Source organism: Centrocercus urophasianus, unplaced genomic scaffold (genome assembly GCF_019232065.1).
Source record: "Centrocercus urophasianus isolate 14NV4802_14NV808 unplaced genomic scaffold, USGS_Curo_1.0 seq_15, whole genome shotgun sequence".
NCBI classification, from domain to species: domain Eukaryota; kingdom Metazoa; phylum Chordata; class Aves; order Galliformes; family Phasianidae; genus Centrocercus; species Centrocercus urophasianus.
The window spans coordinates 18,688,742-18,715,311 of NW_024884697.1; the positions used below are offsets into that span (position 1 = coordinate 18,688,742).

General features: G+C 39.5%; 2 protein-coding genes across 2 annotated transcripts; both read right to left on the reverse strand.

The window, feature by feature from the left end:
• Positions 1-14: 14 nt before the first annotated feature.
• HDAC10 (histone deacetylase 10) lies at positions 15-16,239 on the reverse strand. The gene is made up of 21 exons (XM_042815558.1): positions 16,145-16,239; positions 15,722-15,912; positions 14,794-14,928; positions 12,544-12,640; positions 11,878-11,975; positions 11,694-11,798; positions 11,415-11,483; positions 10,643-10,769; positions 10,113-10,178; positions 9,952-10,011; positions 9,470-9,559; positions 8,167-8,273; positions 7,865-7,932; positions 7,132-7,411; positions 5,898-5,988; positions 4,231-4,316; positions 3,706-3,759; positions 3,187-3,271; positions 2,497-2,682; positions 1,893-2,052; positions 15-1,228 (listed from the first exon to the last, which is right to left on the reverse strand). Exons 2-21 carry the CDS (start codon positions 15,784-15,786, stop codon positions 1,212-1,214), a joined length of 2,046 nt encoding a protein of 681 aa, XP_042671492.1. The 5' UTR covers positions 15,787-15,912; positions 16,145-16,239; the 3' UTR covers positions 15-1,211.
• A 1,804-nt stretch (positions 16,240-18,043) lies between these two features.
• LOC122159077 (secreted frizzled-related protein 2-like) lies at positions 18,044-21,356 on the reverse strand. The gene is made up of 4 exons (XM_042816251.1): positions 21,070-21,356; positions 20,366-20,535; positions 19,419-19,511; positions 18,044-18,354 (listed from the first exon to the last, which is right to left on the reverse strand). The coding sequence occupies exons 1-4, from the start codon at positions 21,354-21,356 to the stop codon at positions 18,044-18,046; spliced, it is 861 nt and encodes a 286-aa protein (XP_042672185.1).
• Between the last annotated feature and the right edge of the window lie 5,214 nt (positions 21,357-26,570).

Consider the following 26,570-nt stretch of genomic DNA (forward strand, 5'->3'; position numbering starts at 1 on the left):
ACAGAGTTCTGACAGTACTTGCAAAGTTCTTTTATTGAAAATAGAGTTTTGCCCTCTTAGTCATGTTCTAATAAACGTAATCTACATCTCACGGCTTACAGAGGGCAGCAAAACAGAACAAGTGGGATCCTCCCTGGGAGAGAACACACTGGACACAGAATTTTCCAAAAACAGTCCTAAAAATAGGACAATGAAGACTGATTTAGTTAATCAGTGTGTGCAGCTGATCCCAATACCAACGGCAGTAGGAAAGCAGCCTAATGGATACATGTAATTTTAAGTGCTTGAAAGCAGGTTACATTACTGAAGTCACAGAGACAGAGTCCTACACCTGGAAACGAGCACAGAAAGGAGAGTGCTGAAAACCAAGGCACAGTATGGCTGTTGCCTCAGGAAGTCCATTTTGTTTTGAGTTCACAAGCTGCCTTGCCTGATGCCACCACCAAAATATAATAGCAGTGCTTTTTATTTTTTATATAGAAAACTTGCATTTGAAAGGAGAGCAGACTGAAGCCCATAGCCCCAGAACATTCACAGCACATATATACGTCATAAATGTTATTTTAGTCTTTACACTGTTTTACTCAATAACATATTGAGTGACTTTACCTATGCAAAGTATTATATGCTTTCCTCCTTGGGCTCTGTGTAGTTCAGGAGATTAGATTTCATCTCAATCACACACTGCCACTGCTGGGATGCTATTAACATTCTCTCATCAGTCGCAGGAATTAAAGGAAAGACCATATTTGGTGAATCCTTTAAGTCCTAGAAATGTATCATTAATCTGAAGGACCTGTTGTTGAGTTCAAACTCCCAGTGAGCTGGTGGTAGCGCTCAGGTGTCACACTGAGCCATTCTGAAATGCTTGGCTATTAGAATTGCTCATTCACGTTCCCATCTTCTGGAGTTTGCAAACATTCACGCAGTCAAGCTAGTGCCTGTGCAAGCCTGACTTTGCAGTCACATATAACACAGGCCTCAGAGCACAGAGGACTTGGTTTCGCATGTCAGCTGCATAGTGTCAACACAGAATGTACAAGCATAGCACCCTAGCAAAAACATGGATTGTAAGTATTTGAAAAAAAAGAGGAAACTGTAAATGGCTCTTATTCTGCTTAGACATCAACCACTTTTTTTTCCCCAGTGACTTGAAAGGCAAAACAAAGTGTCACGTTTTCTTCTGCTGCATAAAATGGTTTTAAAGTGCTTTAAATTCCATCGTTCACTGAAAAGAACACCAGTAAGATGAAGTTATTAATCAAGCTCATTCCCAAGTCCATAAGAACAGTTTTACTGGGGCTAGGCCACTGCTCCTGACCCTTTATTCTAAAAGCATTTTCTTTCAGAGAGATGCCCACCTTTACCACTGTTTATGAATATTCTGCTTCAAACCAAAGGTTATTCAGCAGAAAACTGTTTGTAAGTTGGTACTCTTAAAAGCCCACATACCTTCCTAAACTGATTTCCTTTACCTGGTCTTCAACTACATGTGAATGTATTTCAATCAGAACTAACCACTACTGAGTTAAGGAAAACTATTTTTCATTATTTTAAAATGCCATCTCATTCTGCACTATCTTCAGAAAACACATCAGCAGTCAGAGCCCGTGCACATCTTATTAAGCATTATTTAAACTCATAGAATTATGGTAGCTTTATTTCAGGATAAATAATACACATTTTTGGAGCAATGATACTCAGAGTTCCAAAGTGTACAGTTACACTGTGCTATGAAATGCAGTGCTTTCAGGCTCAAGGGGCAGAATCAAGGGCATGCAAGTTTCATACTGCTCACATCGCATCAGTGTGTTCCCACTGACTTAGAATTCAGTTGTATTTCATCATCTTTCTAAGAACATATATATTAATAACAACTAAAGACTACTTACCTGAGCACTGAAGCATTTTCCAGTCCTGCTGAAGCTGGTTTCTTAGTTTTTTTATTTGATTTACTTTTTCTTGGGTAGGAGGCACATGAGCTCCAAAATTTGGCACAGAAGCACCTGCAAGTGCTTTGGCTATACTTTGCATTAGATTTATGTCTGTGTCCTAAATAAGAAAAAAAAAGCAAACAGAACAGTGGGCTGCTTCCAATCGTATTAGATGGAAAAAGGTCATAACCTATCTTTAGTCAGAGCACAACTCTAAGCTGCACATTCCATGTGGAAAGCAAAGCCAGTCCCCAAATTGAGGCAAACTGTTGATCATCATCTGCTGCACATAAACACAAACATTAGCTCAGGCCTTGCATTCACGCCTTAGCTTCTCAATCGTGCAGGCTGCCTACAGCTCAGTGTGTGTCTGCCTGCTTTTGTTCTCAGGCCAGACAGAAACATGGGCTATTTATGTCAACAACTCAGATGTTCCAAAGACAGCATAATGAGCACAGTCAGAATACAGCAGCTCAGAGCAGTTCACACCCAACACACTGTTGCTTGATTTGGGTTCTGTCCCAGGTCACCTGAAGTACCATGGTGTAGCACCACTTCTTACCTCAACCACTGCAAGAATTCGAGACTCTGCTAGTCCTTGTAGCAAACCAATAATAAGAGAAATCCCACTTATTCCAAGGCTCCTGTTTGGTCCAACAGCTATTATTATCAAGTTGGGTTGGTAACTATATGCTACAGGGAGAATGAATCCAAGCACAGCAGAAAAGAAGTCATTCCTGCCAGCATCCTTTAACAAGAATGAAAAGCAATTTAGAACAAACATGAAGCTGAAAATGCTCATATGTAGGATTGGAAAATTAAAAAAAAAAAAAAAAAAGGCAAGAAAACTCCAAACCCAACATAACATGAGATTCAAAAAGCTTTCTGTTGACTCTAGGAACAGAATACTGATGTGTTTTCACAGCAATCCTTATATTAAACGTGCAGCTTTGATCAACACTGGTTATTCATATTTTCTGTAGCATCACTGCATTGCAACTCTGCCTTCTCTAACATAAAACAAAACAGCCACTGCAGGCTTACTCAAACCATGCACTCTAATTCACATTAAAGGTCTGTGAAGGAGCAGCACTACAGGAAGGGCAAAGAAAGAAATTTTTTTTTGAAGTCCCAATTGCAGTGAGAGGTGTAATTCTCAATGACATTTTATTAATTTATAAATCTATTCTATTCTTTGTTTTAAAAAACCCAAACTTTTTATCTTAGGATGTTTTCACAAAGTGCACCTTACCTCTTTCCAGTTTAGCACAATGTAGTGTTTAGAGCTGCTCTTTCCAGTCTGTTCTTTCTTGCAAACATGTATGACGAGTGTTTTTCTGTAATTGAAACCCACATCCGAGTATTTCACCAACTTCCAATGAGATAAAAAGTTCTGTTTTATCCATTATTTCAGTATAACGTATACTTTCTTCCCTATCTCGTCTTACCCTTTTAAATAATTGCCTTTGTTATTATTTTGCATATTCAACATTGTATTTTCAATCTTACATTTTCAGTAATAATTCAAATTTAAATTGATATAGAAGAGCTATACTTCAAACCAACCACTAAACTAATAAGGCAGAATTTAGAAATAGAAGCTTGTTTTCAGAAATACATTTTGGCTTGCTCTGTATTTTGTTTCAGGTTAAACTCAATGAAAAATCAATTCACAACTGATTTCTTAGTGCAGATTTCATCATACATATGGTCATTTAGGAACATTTATCATCCCTGGAATTTAATTTCCTAAATTAAAAAGAAGCCTCACCCATCTTCTGTGCTTGGTATGATATCCATATCTCCAACAAAGATGCAAAGCACTCTATAGAACACAAAGGAAAATCATGTATACATTCATTTGTACGTGCAAGTAATTCTTTTCAATTAATGCATCTGATTCAAAGAATTTGCATGCAGATTAAATAAATAAAAAAGAATGTACACCTCTCTGAACTTGGTCTATTAGAAGTATAAAGAAATTTAGGATACCTCAAGGGAATGCTCTTCTCCCACTAATCCTGGGGAAACTAAGCCAAGAAAATGCCCTTAGGTCAATTGCAGCCAATATCTGGCACAGAAAGCCTAAGCTTGCACAGCATTGATCCCTACAGGTGTTCTGCATTTGGTAAGGCAAAAGGATTTTTGTCATATGCAATGCTGTCTTTACTGCAAATCAAAAAACCTATGCACATTTGTTTTAAAATGAAGCCTTTCAACAAAGGCAACCTGACATATTTTATCCACTTTCATCTTTTTACATTTTGAGTAACAAATGCAAAAGATAAAAATTCACCTTTGAAACCCAAAACGAAGAGAATGTCTCAGTGCAACAGCAACAGAAGCAGAAGCTGCAGGTGATTCTGCAATTCCATTGCATACCTACAAAAGATTTTTTTTTTATTCAGAAGTAATTAGTGCTGCACAAGATCGTGTCGTTTCTTATTTGTACCAATTGTTTTTTTAACTTATGTATCATTCAAACAAAGCCACAGCTGCAGGGAAGAGATCCTAAGATTAAGATGTTATTAATTCGTGTACAACACAAAGGTCACATTTGATTCTGACACCAAAAGCTGTTGTACAGTTTCAAGTGCATGGTCCTGCATGGAAAGTCAACTGTAAAAGTAGATTATGTAGGTGAAGGTCATCTTCAGTGGTTCTCTCAGCAGTCTGCAGATTAGATGCACTCAGTGTGCCAGAATGCAAAACACACTGGAAAGACAGACACTATGAAAAGAAAGCTGTCCCAGAATTCTGACTCTTCCTTTAACATGGGTGAGCCATTACTTTCTAGAAAACATGGTGACAGTATTAATCAGTCAACATTTAAGTGCTGGTTTGTGTTGTGCAGAGCTTTAAACTCCTCGTGAAACATAAGGGAACATAAGCAAGGACACAACGTGTGCTCTTCCTGCTCAGTTCTCCTCTAACTCTGAACACAAAATCTCAGCATCACCTCCATATAATCTCAAATAGTCATTACTTGCAGATGCTATTTCCTTCTGCCAGTAGTTTATCTAATCTATTTATAATCTATTTAATCTATTTATAGTTTATCTAATCTATACCTCTCCTAGAGGTACCTGCAGCCTGTAACAATAGAAATTTGTTCCCAAAATCTACAGCCATGACTGCCAACAGCAGGAAGATGACTTACAAGAAAGAGGCCATTCTCACAGTTATTAATCCTCATTGGCTTTGTACTTCAGAGAGAGCTTTTTATTCAAAGAGACTGATTTACCAAATGAGACTGTTTGCATAATATACATTTGGCATTTTATTTTTAACTTGCTTGTTGTTTTCCTCTTTGTTTTTCAAAATGTCAGTACATAAATACAATCTTGCAACCTCTAAGTCTGCCTCCTTTTCATTCCTGACTGTGCAAGGATCAGATCACTGAGCTGGAACGGGTGTTTGGAATCATAGGGCACAGTGGTGTTTTGAACTGCTCTATGAAAGCAATCAGGGTGAAGGGCCAGGAAAACAAATGACTGCATAAATTATTGTACATATAATGATAGAGAGTACAGCTTAGCATACTCTGCTATCTTATAGGGTACTGCAGAAGTTAACTCTCTCCTGAAGTCTGCAGGCAAAACTCCATGCAGAAGTTGAAATCTATCTCAGATTCCTTGCTGCTCACTGGTGCTTGATACAGTCTTGTGCCCACAGCAACTGGAAGAACGAATATCTGGTTCATCCTTATGTTTGAGAGCGATGCCTCATGAGCTGTGACTGCAGAAAAGCAGAATAATGTCTTGCCCAATAATAATTAGAAAGGTGTCTTGAGGTTAATTACTCCTAAAATGCTTTCTCATCTCACATCCTCTCTTGTTAGCTAAGCACAGACTAGCTGAGATCAGCAGGGTTATGAACTACACAGTAACTAATATCCAGATGTAGAAGCAGAAATCAGGAAGGCAACCCCCAGCCCCCTCAATTAAACCACATTCTCTTTACCTCTTTCTTAAGTATTTTATCTAGGATGGTCAAAGCACTGCCAAGAGAGAGCAAAGTTTTGTTTGCTTCCACAAGGTCCGCATAAAAATCACTGTAAAATGAATCACACGAAGCAAAACTAGGTTAGATATGACAGCATTTTTGGAGAGGATCCTGATAACGGTATTTTGCAGTCAGTACTGACAGCAACACATTTTCTATAAATACTACACATTCATTCTCAAAGACCTAGCTCTAGCAGGAAGATGACAACACTCCTGCCTAACAGTCTCTAAACCTGTTTCTATTTGCACTAAAAGAAAACAAAAAATGCCTGATGATATTCAGGAAATAAAGTGCTGTCAAAATGAGACTTTCTAATTTTGGAAGTTGAGTTTCTGAAATTGCAATACCAGTCGGGTATTTCTTTTCCAGCTAAAAGCTAACACAGATCTTAGAGGCATTTTCCTAACACCTTCCTTCTAAACTAACACATTTTCACTGTCCTCTCTCTCTTGAAACATTCTGATTAGTTATGTAAAGGAGTCCGGAGGAGGGCCACTAAGATGATCAGAGGGCTGGAGCACCTCTCCTATGAAGAAAGGCTGAGGGAGCTGGGCTTGTTCAGCTTGGAGAACAGAAGGCTCCAGGAAGACCTCATTGTGTCCTTCCAGTACTTGAAGGGAGCTTATAAACAGGAGGGGGAATGGCTGTTTACGAGGGTGAACAGTGACAGGACAAGGGGAAAATGGTTTTAAACTTTAGGTTTAGGGAGGTTTAAGTTAGATAGTATGAGGAAGTTTTTCACACAGAGGGTGGTGACACACTGGAACAGGTTGCCCAAGGAGGTTGTGGATGCCCCATCCCTGCAGGCATTCAAGGCCAGGCTGGATGTGGCTCTGGGCAGCCTGGTCTGCTGGTTGGTGACCCTGCACACAGCAGGGTGTCAAAACTAGATGATCACTGTGGTCCTTTTTGACCCATATGATCCTATGACTTTAAGGAGAAAAATGGTAGCTAACTCTAATGTCTTAAGTTTTCAGAAGTAGTAATGCTGCCTGTGACTGAGTAGAGCGATGCCACGGAGACAAGAATAAGAAAGAATAAGATTATTAAGATTTTTTATATATAATTATTTATATATATATATATATATATATATAATTATGTAAGATTATTAAAACCATTATATGTGGTTTGTTCTGAGACCTCTCATCCTTATAATTAAGTTGAAAATTAATTAAATACGACCAACCTGACAAGAGCTTCTAGTTCATTTTTGTCCATTTCCTTCACAACATGAAGGTGTACTGGGAAGGTGTTTGGGTCTGCTGAAGCTTTCAACTCAGCTGTTGTTGCTGTTTTGATGGGAGGAATTGGAAATACAATATTTTTCATGTGCAACTCCAAAAATCTTTCTATTCTGTCAGTTCCATTGCTGTCAGCTATCTTAGCTTCATCATCTGTACAGGGATTTGTATCAGCAGTCTTTAGTAAGTCTGATTTGGTGCTCAAATTGTGCAAAAACGATGTGTCTAGAAAAAAAAGTTTCACGTGTATTAATTTGTGAGCAGTATGTTAATATTTAGTCACAATTATTTGCAAAACAAAGTACACCTGTATTCACAGTGTTTATATTTGTTTCCATGCACTGTCTGCAATATTTTGGCACAGACATTTTTCAGTGATGCTACAATTGTTTTAATCCAGAAAAAGTTTGTAAGTGATAATGAAATTCCACCATTTTTTTCCCCCACACAGCAAACAAAGATATCAAAGCACTACTTTTTAATGGGATGTTTGTCACCTCTAGAAGTTAACAATGTTTTTTTTCCTCAGACTAGCTGAAGACTTGGCCCTGAAGGAAGCCTCACAGCCCTCCAGCAATCATTTGGGTGAATAACTGGTAGTTCAGTTATTTCAAACCAGAGGAAATAATCTTAATTTTGAATTTCGGTATGAATCCTTTTACCAATTCCATTAATTACCTTCATACGTCAACCATTTCCAGTAGGGTTTATGTGCTGCTCTCACATTTTGAATAGATTCAATAGCACTGTGAAAGAAACAGGATTAACAGTGTCAGTAGTGATGAAAGAACAGGGAATAATTTACCAGTGGGAAAAAACAACACCGACAAGAAAATAAAATCACTGAAGAAATGTCTCAAAGCAGGAAATAGATTACAAAGTATCACATGTAAACCTTGGCAGGGAAAGTGTTCAAAGCTTGCACATCTTTATATCTTTGATAGCTACACAGGTTGTTCTAGAATTATTCCTATGCTTACCTTAGGCAAGGTGCCATTTCTCCAGTTACCTGAGGCAGAGGATCTCTTAACAAAGTTCTTACAGTCATGCAGACGGATTCAGACAAGGACCTCAGGTGGTACCCACCCTAGAAAAAGTGTTTCATTCCACATAAGGGACCAATACACATGAAGTCTGAATGTCATCACGGGAAATAAATCAAACTGAATGTACCTGAATTTACAGAAATGAAAGATTATAAGCAAACACAATGTAGTGTTTCATATAAAAAATTATTAAGTTAGAGGTTACCTGCTGAAGTTCAGCAGCAAGCAACAACTCTATTCACTTCATCATGGTTCAGTTCAGTTTGGAAGTCAGTTGTGACTTTGCCCTGTAACTCTAGAAACATTCTTTTGCACTCCCCTCCCATAGCATTCCAGCTTCAGCAGTCCTGGTGGAAGACTCCTTAGAAGGTAAAAATTACCGCTGTCCTCTAAAATATCTGCACAGGGGAAATCTCCCACAGTCTGACACTTAAAATATCATTGTCCTGATAATTTGGCAAGAGTTGGAAGAGAAATGAAGATAGATTTCAGATGACGGAATTAAAGATGACAGACTTGTTCCTGCATTCCATTCATGGAGCAGTCATATCATCTGCATCGTGAGGAGATGATTATTTGCACTTCAGGCAGTATGTATAATAACCTGCTGAAGAAAGGGTGATGGAAAACAGCTCAAGCAAAACAGAGGTCAAGTGAATCAATTTCTAAGCAATTCACTTGTTTGGGATCATGCTGGGAAGATTCACAAACTTATCTACCAGCAAAATGACCGTTTCTCCACCATGCAGAAGAGGAGTTGACATTGACTTCAAAAGGAGGAAAAAAATGCTTTTAAAAAGACCTCTTAAAGATCTTGATAGATGTTTTTATTAAAAACAAACAAAAAAAACTCCCCAAATGGGAATGCAGCACAGGCTCTATAACCAACTTACAGTGTATTTATGCTAAAGCTTTTAAAAATTCTTCAGAAATAAGACAAAATTGCACAACACTGGTAATGCAGTTTATTCCCCATATAAGTTTTAATGAAGTGGGGACTGTCCAGAGCAGCATTCTGAAGTCACTGTGCACAAGAACTGAACACAGCTGTAGAAGCTGTTTTCAGAAAAATAAGCACATGTTCCTCTGTTCTAACATTTTAAATTAAAATAATAATCAGGACACACACTTCTTTTCATGTCTCAGAGCATTGCCAAATTTTAGTCTTTTTTTGTATTATTGATTCTAAGAGGAGATACAAAAAGAAATTATTTTGTTAAGCTCCAGAAGTATTTACCTCCAGGATGACACACAGCTTCCCATGGGCCAACTGCATCAGGAAATGGGTAAGGTGGGCAAAGACTTCAGGAGTGGCATTCATCTGCCCCTAAATTAAAGAAAAGTTCTGTTAAGAGATGAAACCCTGAATCAAAAACACTAGTGAGAAAAATAAATAGATAGATAGATGATCTGAACTAAATGAGATTGGACTCAGCCTCAGCATAAAGGAACGCTCACCTCTAGCTGTATCTAACAAAATGCTGAACCAACTGCTTTAAAGGAAGACACAAAAAGATGATGCAGGAGTTGTGCCTACAGGACAGTCTATCTTTATATATTGTGTGCTATGCATTGAGCTGGGTCAGCTTAAAGACTCAAACATATATTTTTAGCTTGGTCAAAGTGAATTGCACATAGCAATCAATGGGCATTTAAGATGCAGGAATATTTTACAAACACATTTATGACTGACAACACAAACCACAAAATGTTACTTACCTCAGGGTCTCCAATTCCTGAATCATACCCAGAGGAGACAAGAACCAGTTCAGGATCAAACTGTTACAAAACAGAAAGAAATGTAGCACGTTCTTTTGCACTGCATTTCAACTGTACACTGCTATGCCATGACACCAGCACATTCATTAATTGTACAGTACCTCAAAAGCCGTTGGAAGTAACACATGAAAAAATGCAGCAAGATAATCTGAATTTCCCATCCCAACCTGCAAAATGGGAGAAACACAGATCAGATCTTCCTGTTGAAGTAATAGCTTTTCCTAAGGTTTTGCCAGACATAAGGAAAGATAATACCAAAAGTTAAAGACAAGACAGCCTCATAAGATCAGCTCAAACTCCTCTGTATAAGAACTATATACAGATATCCATCGTTTTGGGTCTTCAGTTCTCTGCTGAACAAGGATGGACACAGCCACCTCCTGAAGCACTCCCAGGAGTGGCTAGCCAAGATACTGAAGAAAAACGATATGCATGTGTCGTCTTCTCTCTTGAAACAAACAAACATGACATTCTGAACCTTATTTCTTAGAAGACATTTCACTGACAGGAATAAGATACACTATGCTACATCTGCCAAGCAGGCAAAGCAGCACATATTCAGAAAGCATTATCTAATGCATAAGAAATAAAGCTATTGCCTTTGTTCTGTTGGGCTGTAAATAACATTTACCTTATTCCAAGGTAAATTTATATTAAAACCTTTTCCTTTTCCCAAACCCACAGCATCATAATCAGATTCTTTGAGCGATGGCCAGAATTCCTGATGTTCGTAGCGATGCCAGGAGAAATACAAAACACTGAAAGATACAAGAAAAATCCAGCTTGACAAAAAGGCTCCAAAACTGACCCTGTGAACTCTAATATATAGTGAAAGCATGGAAATATAATTATCCTTTCCTCTTAGTTCGCTAAGCAGCTTTTGACCATAAAAGTTGGTACAGAAGGTCCTATGTCAAAATTAACCTAGGACAGCTTTTAGTAATGTCATGCATGTGCTCCCTTCAGATGAAAGACAGGACATTCTCAGTAGAACAGATTTGTTTTTTGAACCCAATGCTGTGGCTTTTCAGAAGACAGCATAAAGCTCATCTGTTTCATCTAACTAGCACTTGAACTGAGAGATTCCTGAATAGAAAGAACAGAGATATTACCTAAATCCTGGTATAGAGAGATCTTACAACTAATAATCTTCCTAAAAGTCACATTGCTCGCTCATTTTGTGTTTGTTATTCTTTATTTTTCATTGTAAAATAAATTTATGTGTTTCTTTTTGTTAGATTTTTCCCCCTTTACTTGATAACAGGTTAAAAAAAACAACAATCACTAAAATAGCAAGAACATCTTGCCTTTTGTGACATTCTAGACTTAGGAGCATAAAACAAAATCTTATTCCCTACATAAGCATGCAGTATTTAGCCAGCTAACAAAAGCATCCTTCAAACCTTGGATCTTCTTCAAATATATACTGAGTTCCTTGCCCGTGGTGCACATCCCAGTCAACAATTAGGATTCTGCATAGAAAAGCAAAATAAAACATTCAGTGGAAGAACCACGGCATAGAGGTCTGAAGGAAGTGCAGATGACTGAAGATTTTGGGACCCAAAAAGGTACGTGACACCCACGAGGCTGTGGACATCACTCTAAAATGGTACCATGTCAAACGATAACGCAACATCACACTTGGGTATGAAAAGCTTCCCTACAGTCAGCGACGCTCTTACCTCCGTAGGCGATATTTCAGTTTTGCATATTCTGCTGCAATAGCAACGTTGTTGAACAAACAGAACCCATTAGCTGCATTTCTCTGACTGTGGTGACCTGGAGGTCTAAAACAAAGTTTTATGTCATTGTTCACAACAAAGGTGAATTTTGGTGAGGAGTGAAGACTTCCTCACATTTTCTTACCTTACTAATGCCATTCCATTGCACGCTTTTCCTGACATCACAGAGTCCACTAGCTGCAAAGCTGCTCCTACAGCTAGTCTGGCACAGTGGTAAGTGCTCTAAAAAAAGAGAATTTCATTGTTATTATCAGTCGTTCATCAGCTAGTTTTAGAGATAGCATGCATAATGTGCTTTGTGACCCAATATGAAACTGACATAAGTCTATGCTAATGAAATTATATGCAGTTAGTTAAAGGCATAATTTTACAACAGAAATGCCAGTGTGCTTTCTATTAGGTTTATCTGTAATCATCACATCCTTTGTAAGGATGTTCTCTCTGAGGGAGATAAGAAATAAGAAAAGGACGTATTGAACTGACTGGTTCTACTGCTGTCTCTGAAAATAAGGAGCAAAACGTTACAGTAACAAAGGCAAAATCAAAATTTGAGTAGTATGTATACTGGCATGATATCATTACAGAATAGGTAAAAGAACACTTATCAATTTAAATTACAGCATAGCACTAAACTGGAAACGGATCAACAGAAGGGCATAAACACATGCAAGTATATTTAGAGAGCAAAACAAATTACTATCAGCATTCCCCTACTTAGAAAACCATCACACAGATGCAGTAATACAAATACCTGCAAATCCCACTACAGGAAGCAGTTTAACTTACACACCGGATGAAAGAAAAAAGAATCATAATTTCCAGAGATTCTTTTCAGTTCCTCTTCATTCATTGTCTGCGTGCTTTTTGCAGCCTCCAAGTGTTGTGAACTGCAGAGGAGAGGGAGATGAACAACACTTAACTACACAAAGCAAACAGTCCAACAGTTTTTAAATACAATTTAATTGTAATGAAAGCTAACAAAACATGTTAAGAGAGGTTATCTGTGAGACTTCACAAGTCCAGCACGTATCCTGGGATGCTGGTTGTAGGATACAGCAAAGCAATGGAGTGCTATGAAATTAAGGATTCTTGGATATCCTAAGAATATGGTGACATGCTTCTCCCCTTTTCCAGTGGTCTTGGTATCACCAAAAAGCTGTTTTTTTGTTGTGCTACAATCTATTCTGCAATCCACGCTACAGACAGGTACCATCCCAACTAGAAGTAAATTAGGATCTGACAGCTGTCAGCATATGAATTATGACTGAGAATGTGTCCAATTATCCCTTGTTGTATGGAAAACAGGTATTTGATAGAATTCCTTATGATGTATGTATACCTCCCTCTTCTCCTTGGTTCTAGAGCATAACAAGTACTTAGAAACACTGTTCCACCAATTCTCTGTCACTGCTATTTTGCCTTTGGGTGCTGAGATGGAAATTAAGGTTGATGGCATCTACCCTCCTATCTGCATCCTAACACAGGATACAGCAACCACGTATGTGTTCTGTGTGCTCCTCTTGCTGGACATCCAAAGCAACCACAGTTTCACAACAAAGTGAGACAGACCAGCATTATCTAATATAAACAGTTGTAAGCAGTGAATTCAAAATGAAGATGCTATCAAGAACAAAACTGTACGAAGCTCAGTGATTGTGTAATTACTAGTTTAACTTCCTCAGCAGCCTCCTACCTAATGGAGGATTCAAACAACATTTTTGTAGGAGTTATGCACTTGTTTCAATATGAAAGTCTTTAGAAAAAAAAGACATCTATTATCTCTACGCTACATTTGGAAAGAAAAACAAGACCTTAGTGAATTTTTTGTTCCAAGCCATATAGAAGGGACAACTCAACTGGGAATTGTTATCAAGTCTCTTCAGTACCTGATCAGCAATGTACTTACTGCAAATATAAATTATATTGGTAAGCAGAGCTGCCTGCATTCCAATAAGAACATTTTGAGGAAAAATACTGTTCTGGAATCTGAAAATTTAAACATGATTCAGGATCCATTGTCCTCAAACAAGCATCAGGTCACCTGTGTGCAAACTTTTGTTTCCTGGGGTTCTACTGCTGGGTTCAGAAATTGTTTAAAGACAGTACAGCTGATGGTCTTAAGGGAGCAAGCTAGATGGAATCTTAGTGGAAGTTCTCCTAAACAACTCTGCCAAGAAGCCTCAGCAAAGCCTTCCCACCCTTCACTTGGGAGCTGATTTAAAGGTAAAGCCCTCACCCTGGATACATTTTAGTTACGTTGTATCTCTGCATCCACTGATGTGGGCCTCCATGCTGCCCCGTGGAATGTTATTCTAACTTAACCTCACCTCTGCCGTGTCACTGCAGACTTGTCAAGCAATCTAAACTCTCGGCTGGATTTGGTTAATAGCATCTGTGCTGCCCACTTCCCTTGGGGACTGTGGCATTGTGCCCTTGCCTATGCAGACACTGCCTCTGTCTGCTTTGCCATCAGTGCTTTGCTCCCAGCTCCACTTGTCCTTCAGGGAAAGACTTCACTGCTTCCTAACAAGAGAAAATGAGCACACAGCCAACATGCGTGTTGGTTGCAGAGCTATTGCACCAAGGTGACAAGTGCCAGAGCAGACTTCAGAGCCATGAGTTCAGAAGGGGCAAGAAGCTCATCCTCTGAATTTCCCCCACAGACTTAGCTACAAAGCTTTCCTGTTGGTTCACTCTGTCTCAAAGATGTTTGGGAGAAACAGGTGGTTATCAGTTTTCCTACATTTTTAAATTAGAAACTTACTTTTAATATTGTATTCAAATCAGCAATCACTGCTCAAGAATCCAAAGAGTGGAAATGGTGATATAGTGGAACAGCAAATTCATTCATACTTCAGCATCTATAGCATAGACAACATGATTTGTGCAAGTTTCAGCCTGACACATTTTCCACTGAAATTACTGGAAGTTATTGAGCTTAGGACCAGGTATTTTTAAATGGTGTAAAACATGCTCTGGAGGTATGACATCTGTTATTTCATTAGATTAAACTGAATGGCAATAAAAATAAATTTCAGACCTGTGAACTAAGAGGATTTCCTCCTCGCTTCCTTCTCTAGCAGGCACAGGGATGCATCTTTCCACAAGATGGTAACATTGAAGCTGCTCATAGGAGGCCGACAGTCTTTCTGGCACTTCAATATCACAAATAGGACTGAAAATAAGTGATATTCATATTATTGCAACACACACCAGCACAGCTTTCAAGTAATAATAATGCCTACTATGCACTATAAGTAAAGATTCAATATCCTCAGAGGGACTTGTGAGAGTAAAATAATTATAATAAAACTCTTTGAATACTTTCCAGTTTAGAATTGAGCCAAACAATTACAAAATCTGTAAGCAAAAATAAATTTATGTCTCTTGCACAGAAATAAACAAAACAACATTAAATTTTCCTTGTTCTCTCACCACTTAAAGCAGCAACTACTACCACAGACACGGAGACATTGAGATTAAAAGTGAAGATCTTACAGGGAAGATCAGCAGAGGATTTGACAGGACTTCATTTCAAGCACAACAAAGGTACTGGTCTAATTTACATAAATGTGAGCCAGCTGTATATATCAATTTCTAATTGAACTTAATTGAAGGGTTTCAGATGAGAAAGTAAATCCATATGTTTTTCCAAGGTCAGTGAGACTTCAGCTTTATGAGCAATTTAGTTAGCTTAAACTGCGGTGTTTAGAGAACTAATCCCCTTACTAAGGCCTACTGGACTGCAGAGCTTCAGCTTCTCAGATCCAGCTTCAGATTAGTAGTAGAGTATCTAGATACTAATTAGCAGTAAAAGTTTTTCGAGAAGGCAGAGTTTCTGTTCAGCAGGAAAGCTACCAGGTTGTCTGTCCCTACACACTGCACGTCACATTTACAAAAAATACATGCACTGCGTACTTTCTTGATAAGAATCAATTCATAAAAAGGACAGGACGTTACTGACTTACTCGTTCCAAAGCAGCTTATGCCTGGTCATCGCCTCATCGTAAATCAGGGCTGTTCCTGAAGCCATCGCTACAGATAGAAGAGAGGTCCCTAGGTGCGTATCTCGGGTACAGAACAGATGTACGATGAACAGCCAGTGGGAATGTATGCATGCAGGGCAAAGGCCTGCAGGAGGATCTCGCACTTCTGACTTCTAAGTACAAAGCGCAAACAAAGAAGCCTCGAGGGGCTGGTCTGTGAGGACACAGGGCAGAACGGCCGGCACGGCCCTGAAGGCTGGATCCGCGCGGGCTGGATTCCCGGTTACCAGCAGAAGGACGTGCGGTGCATTAGAGGGGGTACAGAAGCTCCCTCAGTCCGCGGATAAGGGCCTGAGGCCAAGCCGGGGCGAGACCTGGGCCGGCAGGCGCGTAGGGGTTACTCACCTCAGGCTGAGACAGGTGCGCGGGAGATCTCGTGCTCAGCAGCCCCGCACGGCACCCGCACACCGCGGTCCCCACACGGGCCGCCCGAGCAGCACCTCGGCCTCACCGCCGTCTGAAGGCACGGCGCCGCCCGCTCGCAGCACGGGGCGGGATGGCGGGAGCGGGCGGGGCTGCGACGCGTCCAAAGGAACGCCCACAGCCCCGCCCTCAGGTGGCTGCTGCTGCTGCGCGGGCGTTTTGCTTCCGAGGGGTTGGTAGTTAAGGGGTGAAACGTTCCCAGCCGGAATTCCGGAGTTGAATTTTCTCTGGCTCTCACCGTAGAATGATAGAATGGCTTAGGTGGGGAGGAATCTTACAGATCATCCCGTTCCAGGCCCCCAGCCGCGGGCAGGGCTGCCAACTAGACCAGGCTCCTCTGCACACCTCGTTGACGTATAGCAGAGGGTCTTAAATCACATATATGTACATATGAAGAAAAAATTGCTCCATCCAATTCCACTTTACTTTGTCAGAGCTCTGCAAAGTGGGGCTGGCAGCTGGAGCTGCGTTATGCCCAGGATAGTTCAAATACCACCGCTGTTTTAAATATACAGCAGCTCCAAGAGCAAGTAAGCAAAGGGCTGTAAGGTAACCCCTCATGTAAAGAGAAATAAATGGAAAATCGACACAAGCTAAGATGACCTCCTTTACCTCATAGTCAATCAAGCAACCAGTTCTCAGCAGCTCACATCAGTAGCCATGTCCTTTCGTGCCAAGACCAGGCGGTTGATGTTGTCCTGGCACTTAAATGGGTCACTCCCTGCAGGGCCGCCCATGGCTGACCTGAGCCCCATCAGACGCCTTTGGGAGCAGTTGGCAACTGTGGGCACTGATGGAGTGCTTTAAATATTTACCATTTTTCCAGCAGAAAACATTGCAGATTCGGTGGGATCAAATGAACCGAGCTTTTGAGTCACCTACGTTTTTCAGAACAGTGTCTTCATTATACAGTATAAACTGAATATAGGTTGTTCCAACTTTTTTTTTTTCATCATTTCCAGAAGTTTTCTAGCTCATGATAGAAAATCATATAATCATAGATTCACAGAATAGCCCAAGCTGGAATTCCGAGACCCACAAGGATCATTGAGCTCAACTCCTGGCTCCACACAGAACCACCCTAAATTCAAACCGTGTGTCCAAATTCTCCTTGTGCTCTGGCAGCTCGGGGCTGTGCCCATTGCCCTGGGCAGCCGCTTCCATGCCCACCACCTTCTGGTGCACTGACATTTTGTATGTCTGAATATGAAATAGGACTTTTCCACAAAGGAGCTCTGATTTAAGAAGATTCCAAAACTGCAGTTACCCCATGCTCGGAGGCATTACCACCATTGATCATCTTGATCAATGTAAAATGACAACAAATGACCAGATTTTCTTGCGGTTGGGCTGTGTTACGTTTGCTGTTATTTATTACGATTTATTCCATTTTCATTCGGACAAAAGCGACCAGCAGAGGGCCACCTTCCTTTAAAATTCTCTAATGGAAAAGTATGAGGTGTGTTAATGAAGCATTAGCCTGAGAAAGTTTGGTAAGTCAAGAAAATGGCGGGGTGAACCCTGTAGAAGAATACACTAAAGGTACTGAGCTGGATGAAAACTGTTTCATTTCAGTTTTTATACATAATACGAAAGATTTTTGCAATAACTCAAGCCTTTATACATAGATGATCAAATTCAAATTTCACAAGTAGTTAAAATACTATAGAAAGTAGGCCTGATAACACTGGATCTAAGTTCAACTTATAATACAGTTTGAAAGGAAACAAAGATTTTACATGCCACTTATACATTCTTATTTACAACGCAGGTTTGGCATAAAAAGTGAAATAAGCTTTTTACAAGTAATAAGATAAATATTTACAAGCATTTATGGTACCTCCATTTCTGAGTGGCCAAAGTCAGCTGGGAGTCCCTTCTCTGCCAGTGGTAAATCTGATTAACTAAAATGATACCCTCCTCAATCTTCCCTACAAGGAGATACACCATAGGACGATGGCTTTGAGTCATCCTCTGTGTACAATTTTCATTGATAAGCAGCCATTGTTGTATCATATGCTGAGTTTCATAAGGCAAGAGTGAGCCCTGGGTAATGAATTCCACGTGGCACTCAATGTTGTACTCTTGGTCGCCAATTACTGCTCTTTTTTTGGACAGCTTTACTTTCACTGCTAAGGAAAAAAGGAAACATGTAAGTCACTCAGTTTGTTCAAGTATAGAAATAAATACCCGCTAAAGCAGGAAGATTCCTTAAAAATACTCTCATAATTCCTGGTGATGGAGTGTGGTGACATCTTCTCCCACAGCAGCATAGATTTTCTAACTTTTTTTTAAATAAGTTTGCAACTGATCATTTTTTTCACTGAATTGGCAGCTAGGCAAACATATTTTCAAGAAGATTTGTAATGTATTTTTGCCGTCATTGTATACGTGATGGTGACTGGATAATTAGATCCTGTAAGCTGTTGGCGTGATTCTAATATCACGAGGCTGACCTCCTTGCCCAACTAGTCTACTGATACTCATTTTGTTTCTCTCAGCAGTAATGTTTGGTGATACCACCCTGTTACATTCTCCCTTTTCATCACAGACATCACAGACATCTGTCCATCTAACACAACCCCACCAACACTTCTTAGCATGAAATTTCTCTGCAGTACCTGTTCTAAAGCCAGCTGTGTTCACTAGTAGTCTCTATTGGCTTCAAAGGACTTTGCAGGACATTTCTAGGGCAAACTCAGAAGTATTGCCCGCCACTTCAGTAAAATAACATGAGGTCAGAATTTATTTTGTATGAGTTTCTGAGTCTTTTCAGTAAGCTATGTATTGTGAACAATTAATGCACAATTAACAAGGACATGCCATTTACTGGTGAAACAACCAAAGCTTTATTGGGTTTAATTACTAATAAAAGACAAACTGGTTTATATGCCTGATTTTGCCAGAAATATTTTCCATATACCATATTGTACGGCAATGAAGCCAGCCCAACAAGAACAGAAAAGCTATTTGTTTGTAAAATAGATGATGAAGAAGTCTTTCGTGCAAAAGAAATCCTTAAATTTTGCTCAGAAAGAACATATTCTGAAAAATAACCTAAAGTTGACTCAATATCCAAGCTCTCAGGATGAAGATTTTGAAACCCCAGCAGAAGCTGTCAGCTATTTTAATCCCAATTTAAATGCATTTTAGAAGGAGAACTGATAGTTTGATAGTCATATTAACAAGGACTTACCAAAATTACTGTCACAGAAAACTTCGAGAACTCTTTTGTGTGTAAAGAGTTCCTCCACTGCTGGGCAGGTCTGGCATGCAGGCTTTGGTAGGACTGGTAAGAAATGGCAAAGTCTCATCATTATCTTTTAGAATGTTTTGTGTTAGTTTTCTGCTGTAAAAGTCAAGAGCTTGCTGTTTAACTATGAGTAATTATAAAAAATACAGAATTGTTCAGTGATAATGTATGCATCTGCATGCTTCTCCGAAAACATGGCTAAGGAGGAAAAGGAGTTTCTGTTTCCACGCACATTGACTCTTTGTTTAAACTGATAAACTCAGTCATCAACATCAAATACAGTGTTTATAAATAGTGTTTTATTTTCAGTACAGCTGTGGAATGGAGAAGGGGTCAAGTGAGAGTTCTGTCAGTGATCCTAGGTTCAGCTGGACTAATATTGAGAACATAGGAATTGGAGTGTGCCAGCAGCAACTTACTTGTACTGCTATTTTCCTAAGTAAACACACCTAAGCACATTTGAAGATTTGACCATTAATGTCATGCTAACTCCCTTAGGAAAATCAGATAATAAGTCCTCCCAACTTTTCCAAGTTGATCTGAAGACCAATTCAATTAATCGTGAGTTTATCAGATCCCTGATAAAGCTGATAAGCCTGTAAAGAGACCTCAAAATAAATAAAATACAGTGCCTGTAGCTGTGCAGGGAGATAATCACTTCCTCTGCTATGTGTAGACCAACTGCTCTTCATTGAATTGAACTGATGCTGACTCACATCATCTGAGGAGTGCCACAGTTTTCACTGCAGGCATTAATACTTCCCCCCTTCTGCACAAACAAGTATGCATAGATGCAACTCCGATTACAAAGTCACAGACTGAGAACTGTGTCCCTTCTGTCTTGTTTACCTGCAGCATACAGTACAGCCACCCTGCCATCTTCCACCTACCTTTGTGCAAATATTTATATTCCTTTGTAAGCGATGCCAGACACATGTCCTCGTCTGCAGGGAACCGACTGCAGTCCAGGCTTTCTGGCCAGGCGTGCCCATGGCAGGTGAGCACAGGAGCACAGCTGTCCCGAACACCAACACACATACTCCTACAGGGGAGGATGAACCTGCACCAGAGGGAGCACCAGGCTGAAGCTGTTCAACTCACTCAGTGATAACAAAGTATTTCAGCAGTGATTTCTGCACAAAGTACATACTGATATTTGACAACCTTCAGCAATAATTCATTTCTAGAAATGGCTTATTCTTCTACGTTACAGAATTATGTTTTTATTAATGCTATTATGTTTTTATTTATGTTTTTCTTACTATCTGAGAAAATCCTTGTCAAGAGCCCAAGTCTCTTTGCAACGGGTATTTGGTTTCATTGTCACCTATATTCAACTTTAAATTAACAAGAACAAAATTTCAACTGAAACAAACTAAAATATGATATTCTTTAACTACAGCATTCATTTCCACAGAGCAAACTAAAGCTGAAGTTGAACTCAAGAGCTTTTCAGTGCTTTTTTTTTCCCAATGACTATGAAATAGTTAAGAGAATTATTTCTGATGAGGCAGAGATCACCTTTCCATTACAATTGAAGTACATTTGATTTGATCCCTGTTCTGGCCAAAAGGCTGGGTGCTGTGATACTTACGTGTCCAGGCAGATGGGGGCAAACAGAGAGCACAGGAACATCCTCACATGAGGGTGACAATCCGTGTGCACCAGGTGCTGCCAGGTGGTGGATTTTAGGACGACCTCCGCCATGCTTGTGTGTCCCATCAGGTTGGGAAGCCTCATTTCAGAGTATCCAATCTCGTGGCACATGTCCATCTCCTTGGGTATCACTACACATTTGGTGGATAATCCAATGTCAAAGCCTGTGCCCACTCTTAGGAAACCACTCAGAGTGAAAACAAGTATTTTTGCAGTCAACAACATCTTCCTGTGAGCCCCAGCTTGCCAAACAGGGAGCTGTCAAACCTCCCAAGTACAGGGGCATGCTGAAAACCCTGTGGCTTATATACCCCAGGAGCTTAATGAACCCTTGGTTTTCGTCTGCTTATCAAATCACTTGAGACAGCACCAGATCTTATAGCCTATCCAAGTGATTGTTGTGATAACCAGGGAGGTGGGGATGAGATACAGAGGTATATTCTCTAAAGACAGATTAGCCATAGGCTTTCACGTGCCTGACAGCATCAGCTGCAGTAGGGTGCTATGTGGTATATTAAATTTTGACACCTAGAAGTCTTGCTATGTGCTTTCTAAATCAAATTAAGAGATCCCCCAGAAAAGTGGTTGGGCAGACAAGCTGTCTCCTAGGGCTGCTGTGTCTCCTTTGTTTTCAGACACTGCTGACTAGCCAGAAAAAACAGCCCAGATTGACTTATCAAGTGAAAACGTTTTGCTTGTGGTAATTGCTCATGTCTCTTCCATGTTTTACAGTGTAGAAGAGGCACTGTCTTTATTTGCACAAGCACCAAAAAAGAATCAGCCTTACTCTACTAACCAAATATTTTGGCTGGAAATTGGGACTCCTGTGCTGTGACATGCTAAAGCTCTCAACTTCCATCAATTTTACTGACTATAGAATGACTACAGAACTTGTATGTTTTACTTATTCAACGCAGTGATGGATTTAACCTTTCCTGGTGGAAAAATATTGTAGGACTGTTGTGGCTATAAGTATTTATTCAGAGAGAAAAGACGGTTATGCGTATGGAGTTCATTATGTCAAATGAACTTAGTAACACTTAGAATTGTACAAAGAACTCATCATTTCTCATCTTTATTAATAAACTATGACTGTAGAAAACTCTGTGTAAGCAAATAATACAAAGGATTTACTTATTTTGTCTGTAGCACAAAACAAAATAAAATGAATATTAAATTTTTTAAGAGTGAACAGAATTATTGGCAGTATTTTGTTACTCTTCTTAATATAGGACTGACAAATAGCTCTTACCTATAGATGAGAAGCTGGGGAATCAGGTAAGGTGACAGGATCTGAGTGATGTGTTTCTTACCTATTGTGAACTGAGAAGTCAGGCTACTAGACAGTTAAAAGACTTGAAGCTTTAAACAAAACTTCTAATGGAAATTTTTAATATTTTTTCATTTAGATACAGGTGTGTGTGGTGTGTTTTGTTTTGTTTGTTTGTTTTTAAATTTCCATTTCTTATTTATAGAAATGTTTAGATATTAACAAGTAGGTGGATCTATTGTAAAATATCTGGCTTTATTAGACAAAAGCCTGTTTGCAATAGCATATCAGCTAGTATTACTGGTGCTTGACTGAAATACGTTTTTCAGAAACAGCACCTTTTTGTGCTTATACTTAGATGTAGCACATTTGCACTATGTGCTACATATTACGTGTTCATATCTACGTTTTAGAGTATTCATCTTAGCATCTTTGAAATCAGTGACAAACTCCCACTGGTTCTTCCTTAGTTGTTTTCTTAGCTAGGCTACAGGAGAAATTACAGTATCTGTTTAAATATATTGGGGAAAAAAAAGACAACATGAGATCTCTGATGTGTCAGTTTGAGACCCAACAACTACAGGGGAACCAAACTTTATATAGGAAGTCCTCACTCAGCCAGAAGATTTCTGCATCCATTCATGCTGCTGTTGTTTTGCCATGGATTCTCCTTTATTGCAGATGCTCAGCTGTTCATTGATGCTGTGAGGAAAAAAAAATCCACCAGGTAAAAGTTAGCCCACATTGTTTCTGAGAAAGCAGTAAACTGATTTCTTCTTGCCACATAAGATGAACATTCAAATTACGTAACAGGTGATAGAGCAGGAATATTTCTACATATATATCACTATATATATATGTAGATGTTCCTCCAGTAAAGGCTACATAAAATAAAATAAAATAAAATAAAATAAAATAAAATAAAATAAAATAAAATAAAATAAAATAAAATATTAGTTTTGCAGACTATCAAGAGATATCAAGAGAACTGCAGCATCTGCATGCATTCTGACTGGGAAGCACAAAACATTGGACCTGAGGTTTAGACAGCCTTCCATCTCAAGTCTGGCCACCAGCTAATTCTCTCTGAAACGTTTGAAGAAAGCTGTGGGGTCAGTCCATTAGCCACAGGCTGTATTTATTGTTCCTGGATATGAGAAGTGGTCACCTGCTGATGAGCTCTGATAAGAGGAATAGTTGCTGGAGACCCTTCCTACCTCTGTTTTGCCTTCTTTGACTGTTACCAGGGAGACAGACAGAGATTAACCCGGAGCCACCACTCAGACCCTAATATGAAATGGAACTGAATTTTTCTTCAAAGATACTGGGAGTTTGAGAGCAAGAACACAGACCTGGGGATTTGGGGACTTCATCTAAACATTAGTTCAATATTCAGCTGGAATTTATTTGAAGTGTAACTGCAGACACAGACAAAAGCTTACAGCTATGCACCCAGAGTCCCAGAGGACTTCAGAGAGGCAGCTGGCGCAGCAGGGGCAGCTTTGCTGGAGCAATGTGCTCAGCCTGAGGGGCAGCATTCATTTCATACATGGTATCTATAAACCAGCAGAGGAAGAACCATGGCTGGTTTTGGAAAATGCCTCTTTAATTTACCCATCTCAATGGCTGTAGTGTTGCTTTAATTTTTAAATAACAGAAGTACTGTATGCCCTTATATGCTGTAATGCGGGTAGTTGAAGGCTCAGCCTTGGCACACTGAACTCTGTCCTTGTTACTGGAAGTTGGTTAACCCAGAGGAAAGTTTGTTTTAATAGTGAAAGAGAAAGCTGATGCGTGGAGTGACCCAGATTTAGTTTCTGACCTCAGGCTTCCTGTTTAACCTGTAACCCCACTGCATTTCATACGCACACACACATAGACCAGGGACAGGATTTCTGGGCAACAGTACAGGGGATGCAGGAAGATGGATGCATTTGAATAGGAAGTGTTGAGATACTGCAAGAGTCAGGAAAAGGGATGTAGGTACAGGATTTACAGATTCCAGCATCACCTAAAGGCACAGATGTGCTGAATGCTGTACAAAGCCTGAGTAAATAGCATTTCCGAAGTACACCAGATAAGCAGAGACGGAAATAGGGCACAGGGAGATCAGCTGGCAATCAGGCTGTCTGAATTTAGGCTTCTAAACCACCGATCATGTATTAGATGAGCATCTTCTGCACAAAGCCAGTACTGATAGCCACTTGTCTCTTCTTTTTCTGAGCTAGAAAATCAAACTTCTCAAGGCTGGGGTTTCTCAGTGCTACTGGTTTGCTGGTTTGGCTGGCACTGCCTGTTTCTCTTCTTAGTTTTTACTTTCTTTGTAATTTTGCTTTGATTTCTTGTTATATGGAGTTTTACATATTTCAGGCATAATCCCTGCCATGCAGAAAAGCTTCTGTCTAGATGTTGTATTTGCAGTCTTTTGGACATTTATTCTCTGTTTTCCTGTCACAGAACTGTATATCAGAGCAACGTCCCGTCTGAAGTTTTGTCTGTTACAGGCAAATACAGAAAAAAAAGCCAGTTCAAAAGGAGAGTGCGCTGCATCATTTCCAAACTCTGTGAGCAAGACAGTAAAAGCAGGCTCAAGAGTGTTTCCTCAGACCACAGGGGATCAGCTGTCCTGCCTAGGCGTAAACAGCAAGTATGTACCAACTATTTGTAGTCCATTGAGAAAGTAAACAGGGTCGCCTTGTCTATCCCCAACACTTTCTTTGTCTGTGGCCTGTAGTCAACTACTGATTATCACGATAAGGCAGAAAAACATTAAGTCTTGAAAATTATGTCTGGCTTCTGGCTGTTAGAAGAGATAGCTCTATCAGTTAAGCACGTAAAAGGCTGGGAGAGTGTTCAGCTGACTCCAGCAGGCCTGGAGCCGATCCCTTTTAACTCACTTGACAGCTTTTTGCATCTATCTTCTCCCTCTTCCAGCTACTTGGAGGAAAGGCTACCAGAATTTGACATTATACCATTAAATGGCTGGCCAAACCCGCTTTTCTTTGATGCCATTGGAATTAATGGGCCTGAAGCATCCGTGTAGAATTCAAATTTCAGCATACCTGCTTTGCTGAAGAAGAAAAGTCATGTAATGTCTATAAGGTTTCACAAATAAATAAATGTGCATAAAATACATGAATTGAAACATCATGGGCAAATTCTCTCTAAGCAAAGTTCCCTTTGGCATTAATAAGATCTTTTTCTTTAAAAAATGATGTCATTTTTTAAATGTCATCTCTTTCCTTGGACTGAAAAATGTATTTGAATGCACTTAATCTAATCAAGTGTTCCCACTACAGTTGGTTTGGGTGAATTGAGATGAACACACAGCTTTGTCAAGAAATAATCAAATGAATTTCAAATTATGGATTCTATCTGTTGGATTCTTGGCAGCTTTTTGTTGTCGTGTTAATTTAAATTAGTCTCCAAGACATTACTCATCTTTTTAAGCGTGCAGATTTACATTTTAAATTTTTGAAAAGAAAATGTATTTTCTGGATATATCTTCACCTTCATTGCCACGTTTCCATGTCAGGCTGTTTTTGGAAAGAGCTTTTTTTCTGAAAGCATTTTCAAACTATTTTATTCAAATGCACACACGTATACTAAACTTTGGTTGGCTTAATTAAGATAAATGTTTGCATCCTAAACTCAAGTGTGTGCAAAGCACCACTTTTCAAGAATTGTTTTGGGACTTGGGGAAAAGAATATATATTTGTAATTGTGGCAATTACAAACCACTATGACTGCTCCACAAATGAGTGTGCCCACTCACAGTCATTTAGTATGTAAATTTTACCTGACTGCTTTGCAAATACTTGATTGGAATAGTTAATTCTATTCTGCTACTTGAGCTCTGTAACAGGATGGGTAAGGGATACATGCTGAAGGACTGAGTGTTCCATGCTTATTTTCAGTCTCTTCATTTTAGATACTCTTGCAGACACCTTCTGGAACCCTTTTAATGCCCCTTCTTACTCTGACAGAAGAGGCATTTGCTATTACAACTGTCACTAACATACTTTTCTCCCTTATTTCTTGTGTAACTCTCAAGGAGCTCACAACATTTCTCAAGTTGGTGGAGGAAGATCTGGTCAGGTTGTCTAGGCAAACTCAACACACACAAAACCGTGCGCCCTGATGGGACGTGCTGAGGGAGCTAGCAAAAG

Coding starts and splice junctions, on each gene's coding strand:
- HDAC10 (XM_042815558.1), bottom strand. CDS start 15,786: ATGGCTTCAGGAACAGCCCTGATTTACGATGAGGCGATGACCAGGCAT. Junction 8,274..9,469: donor AGCTGTGTGTCATCCTGGAG/GTAAATACTTCT, acceptor CACTTTTTCTAG/GGTGGGTACCACCTGAGGTC. Junction 5,989..7,131: donor GAACTAGAAGCTCTTGTCAG/GTTGGTCGTATT, acceptor TTCATTTTACAG/TGATTTTTATGCGGACCTTG.
- LOC122159077 (XM_042816251.1), bottom strand. CDS start 21,356: ATGTTGTTGACTGCAAAAATACTTGTTTTCACTCTGAGTGGTTTCCTA. Junction 20,536..21,069: donor GCCCCCATCTGCCTGGACAC/GTAAGTATCACA, acceptor CCTCTGGTGCAG/GTTCATCCTCCCCTGTAGGA. Junction 19,512..20,365: donor ATATAAATATTTGCACAAAG/GTAGGTGGAAGA, acceptor ATTTCTTACCAG/TCCTACCAAAGCCTGCATGC.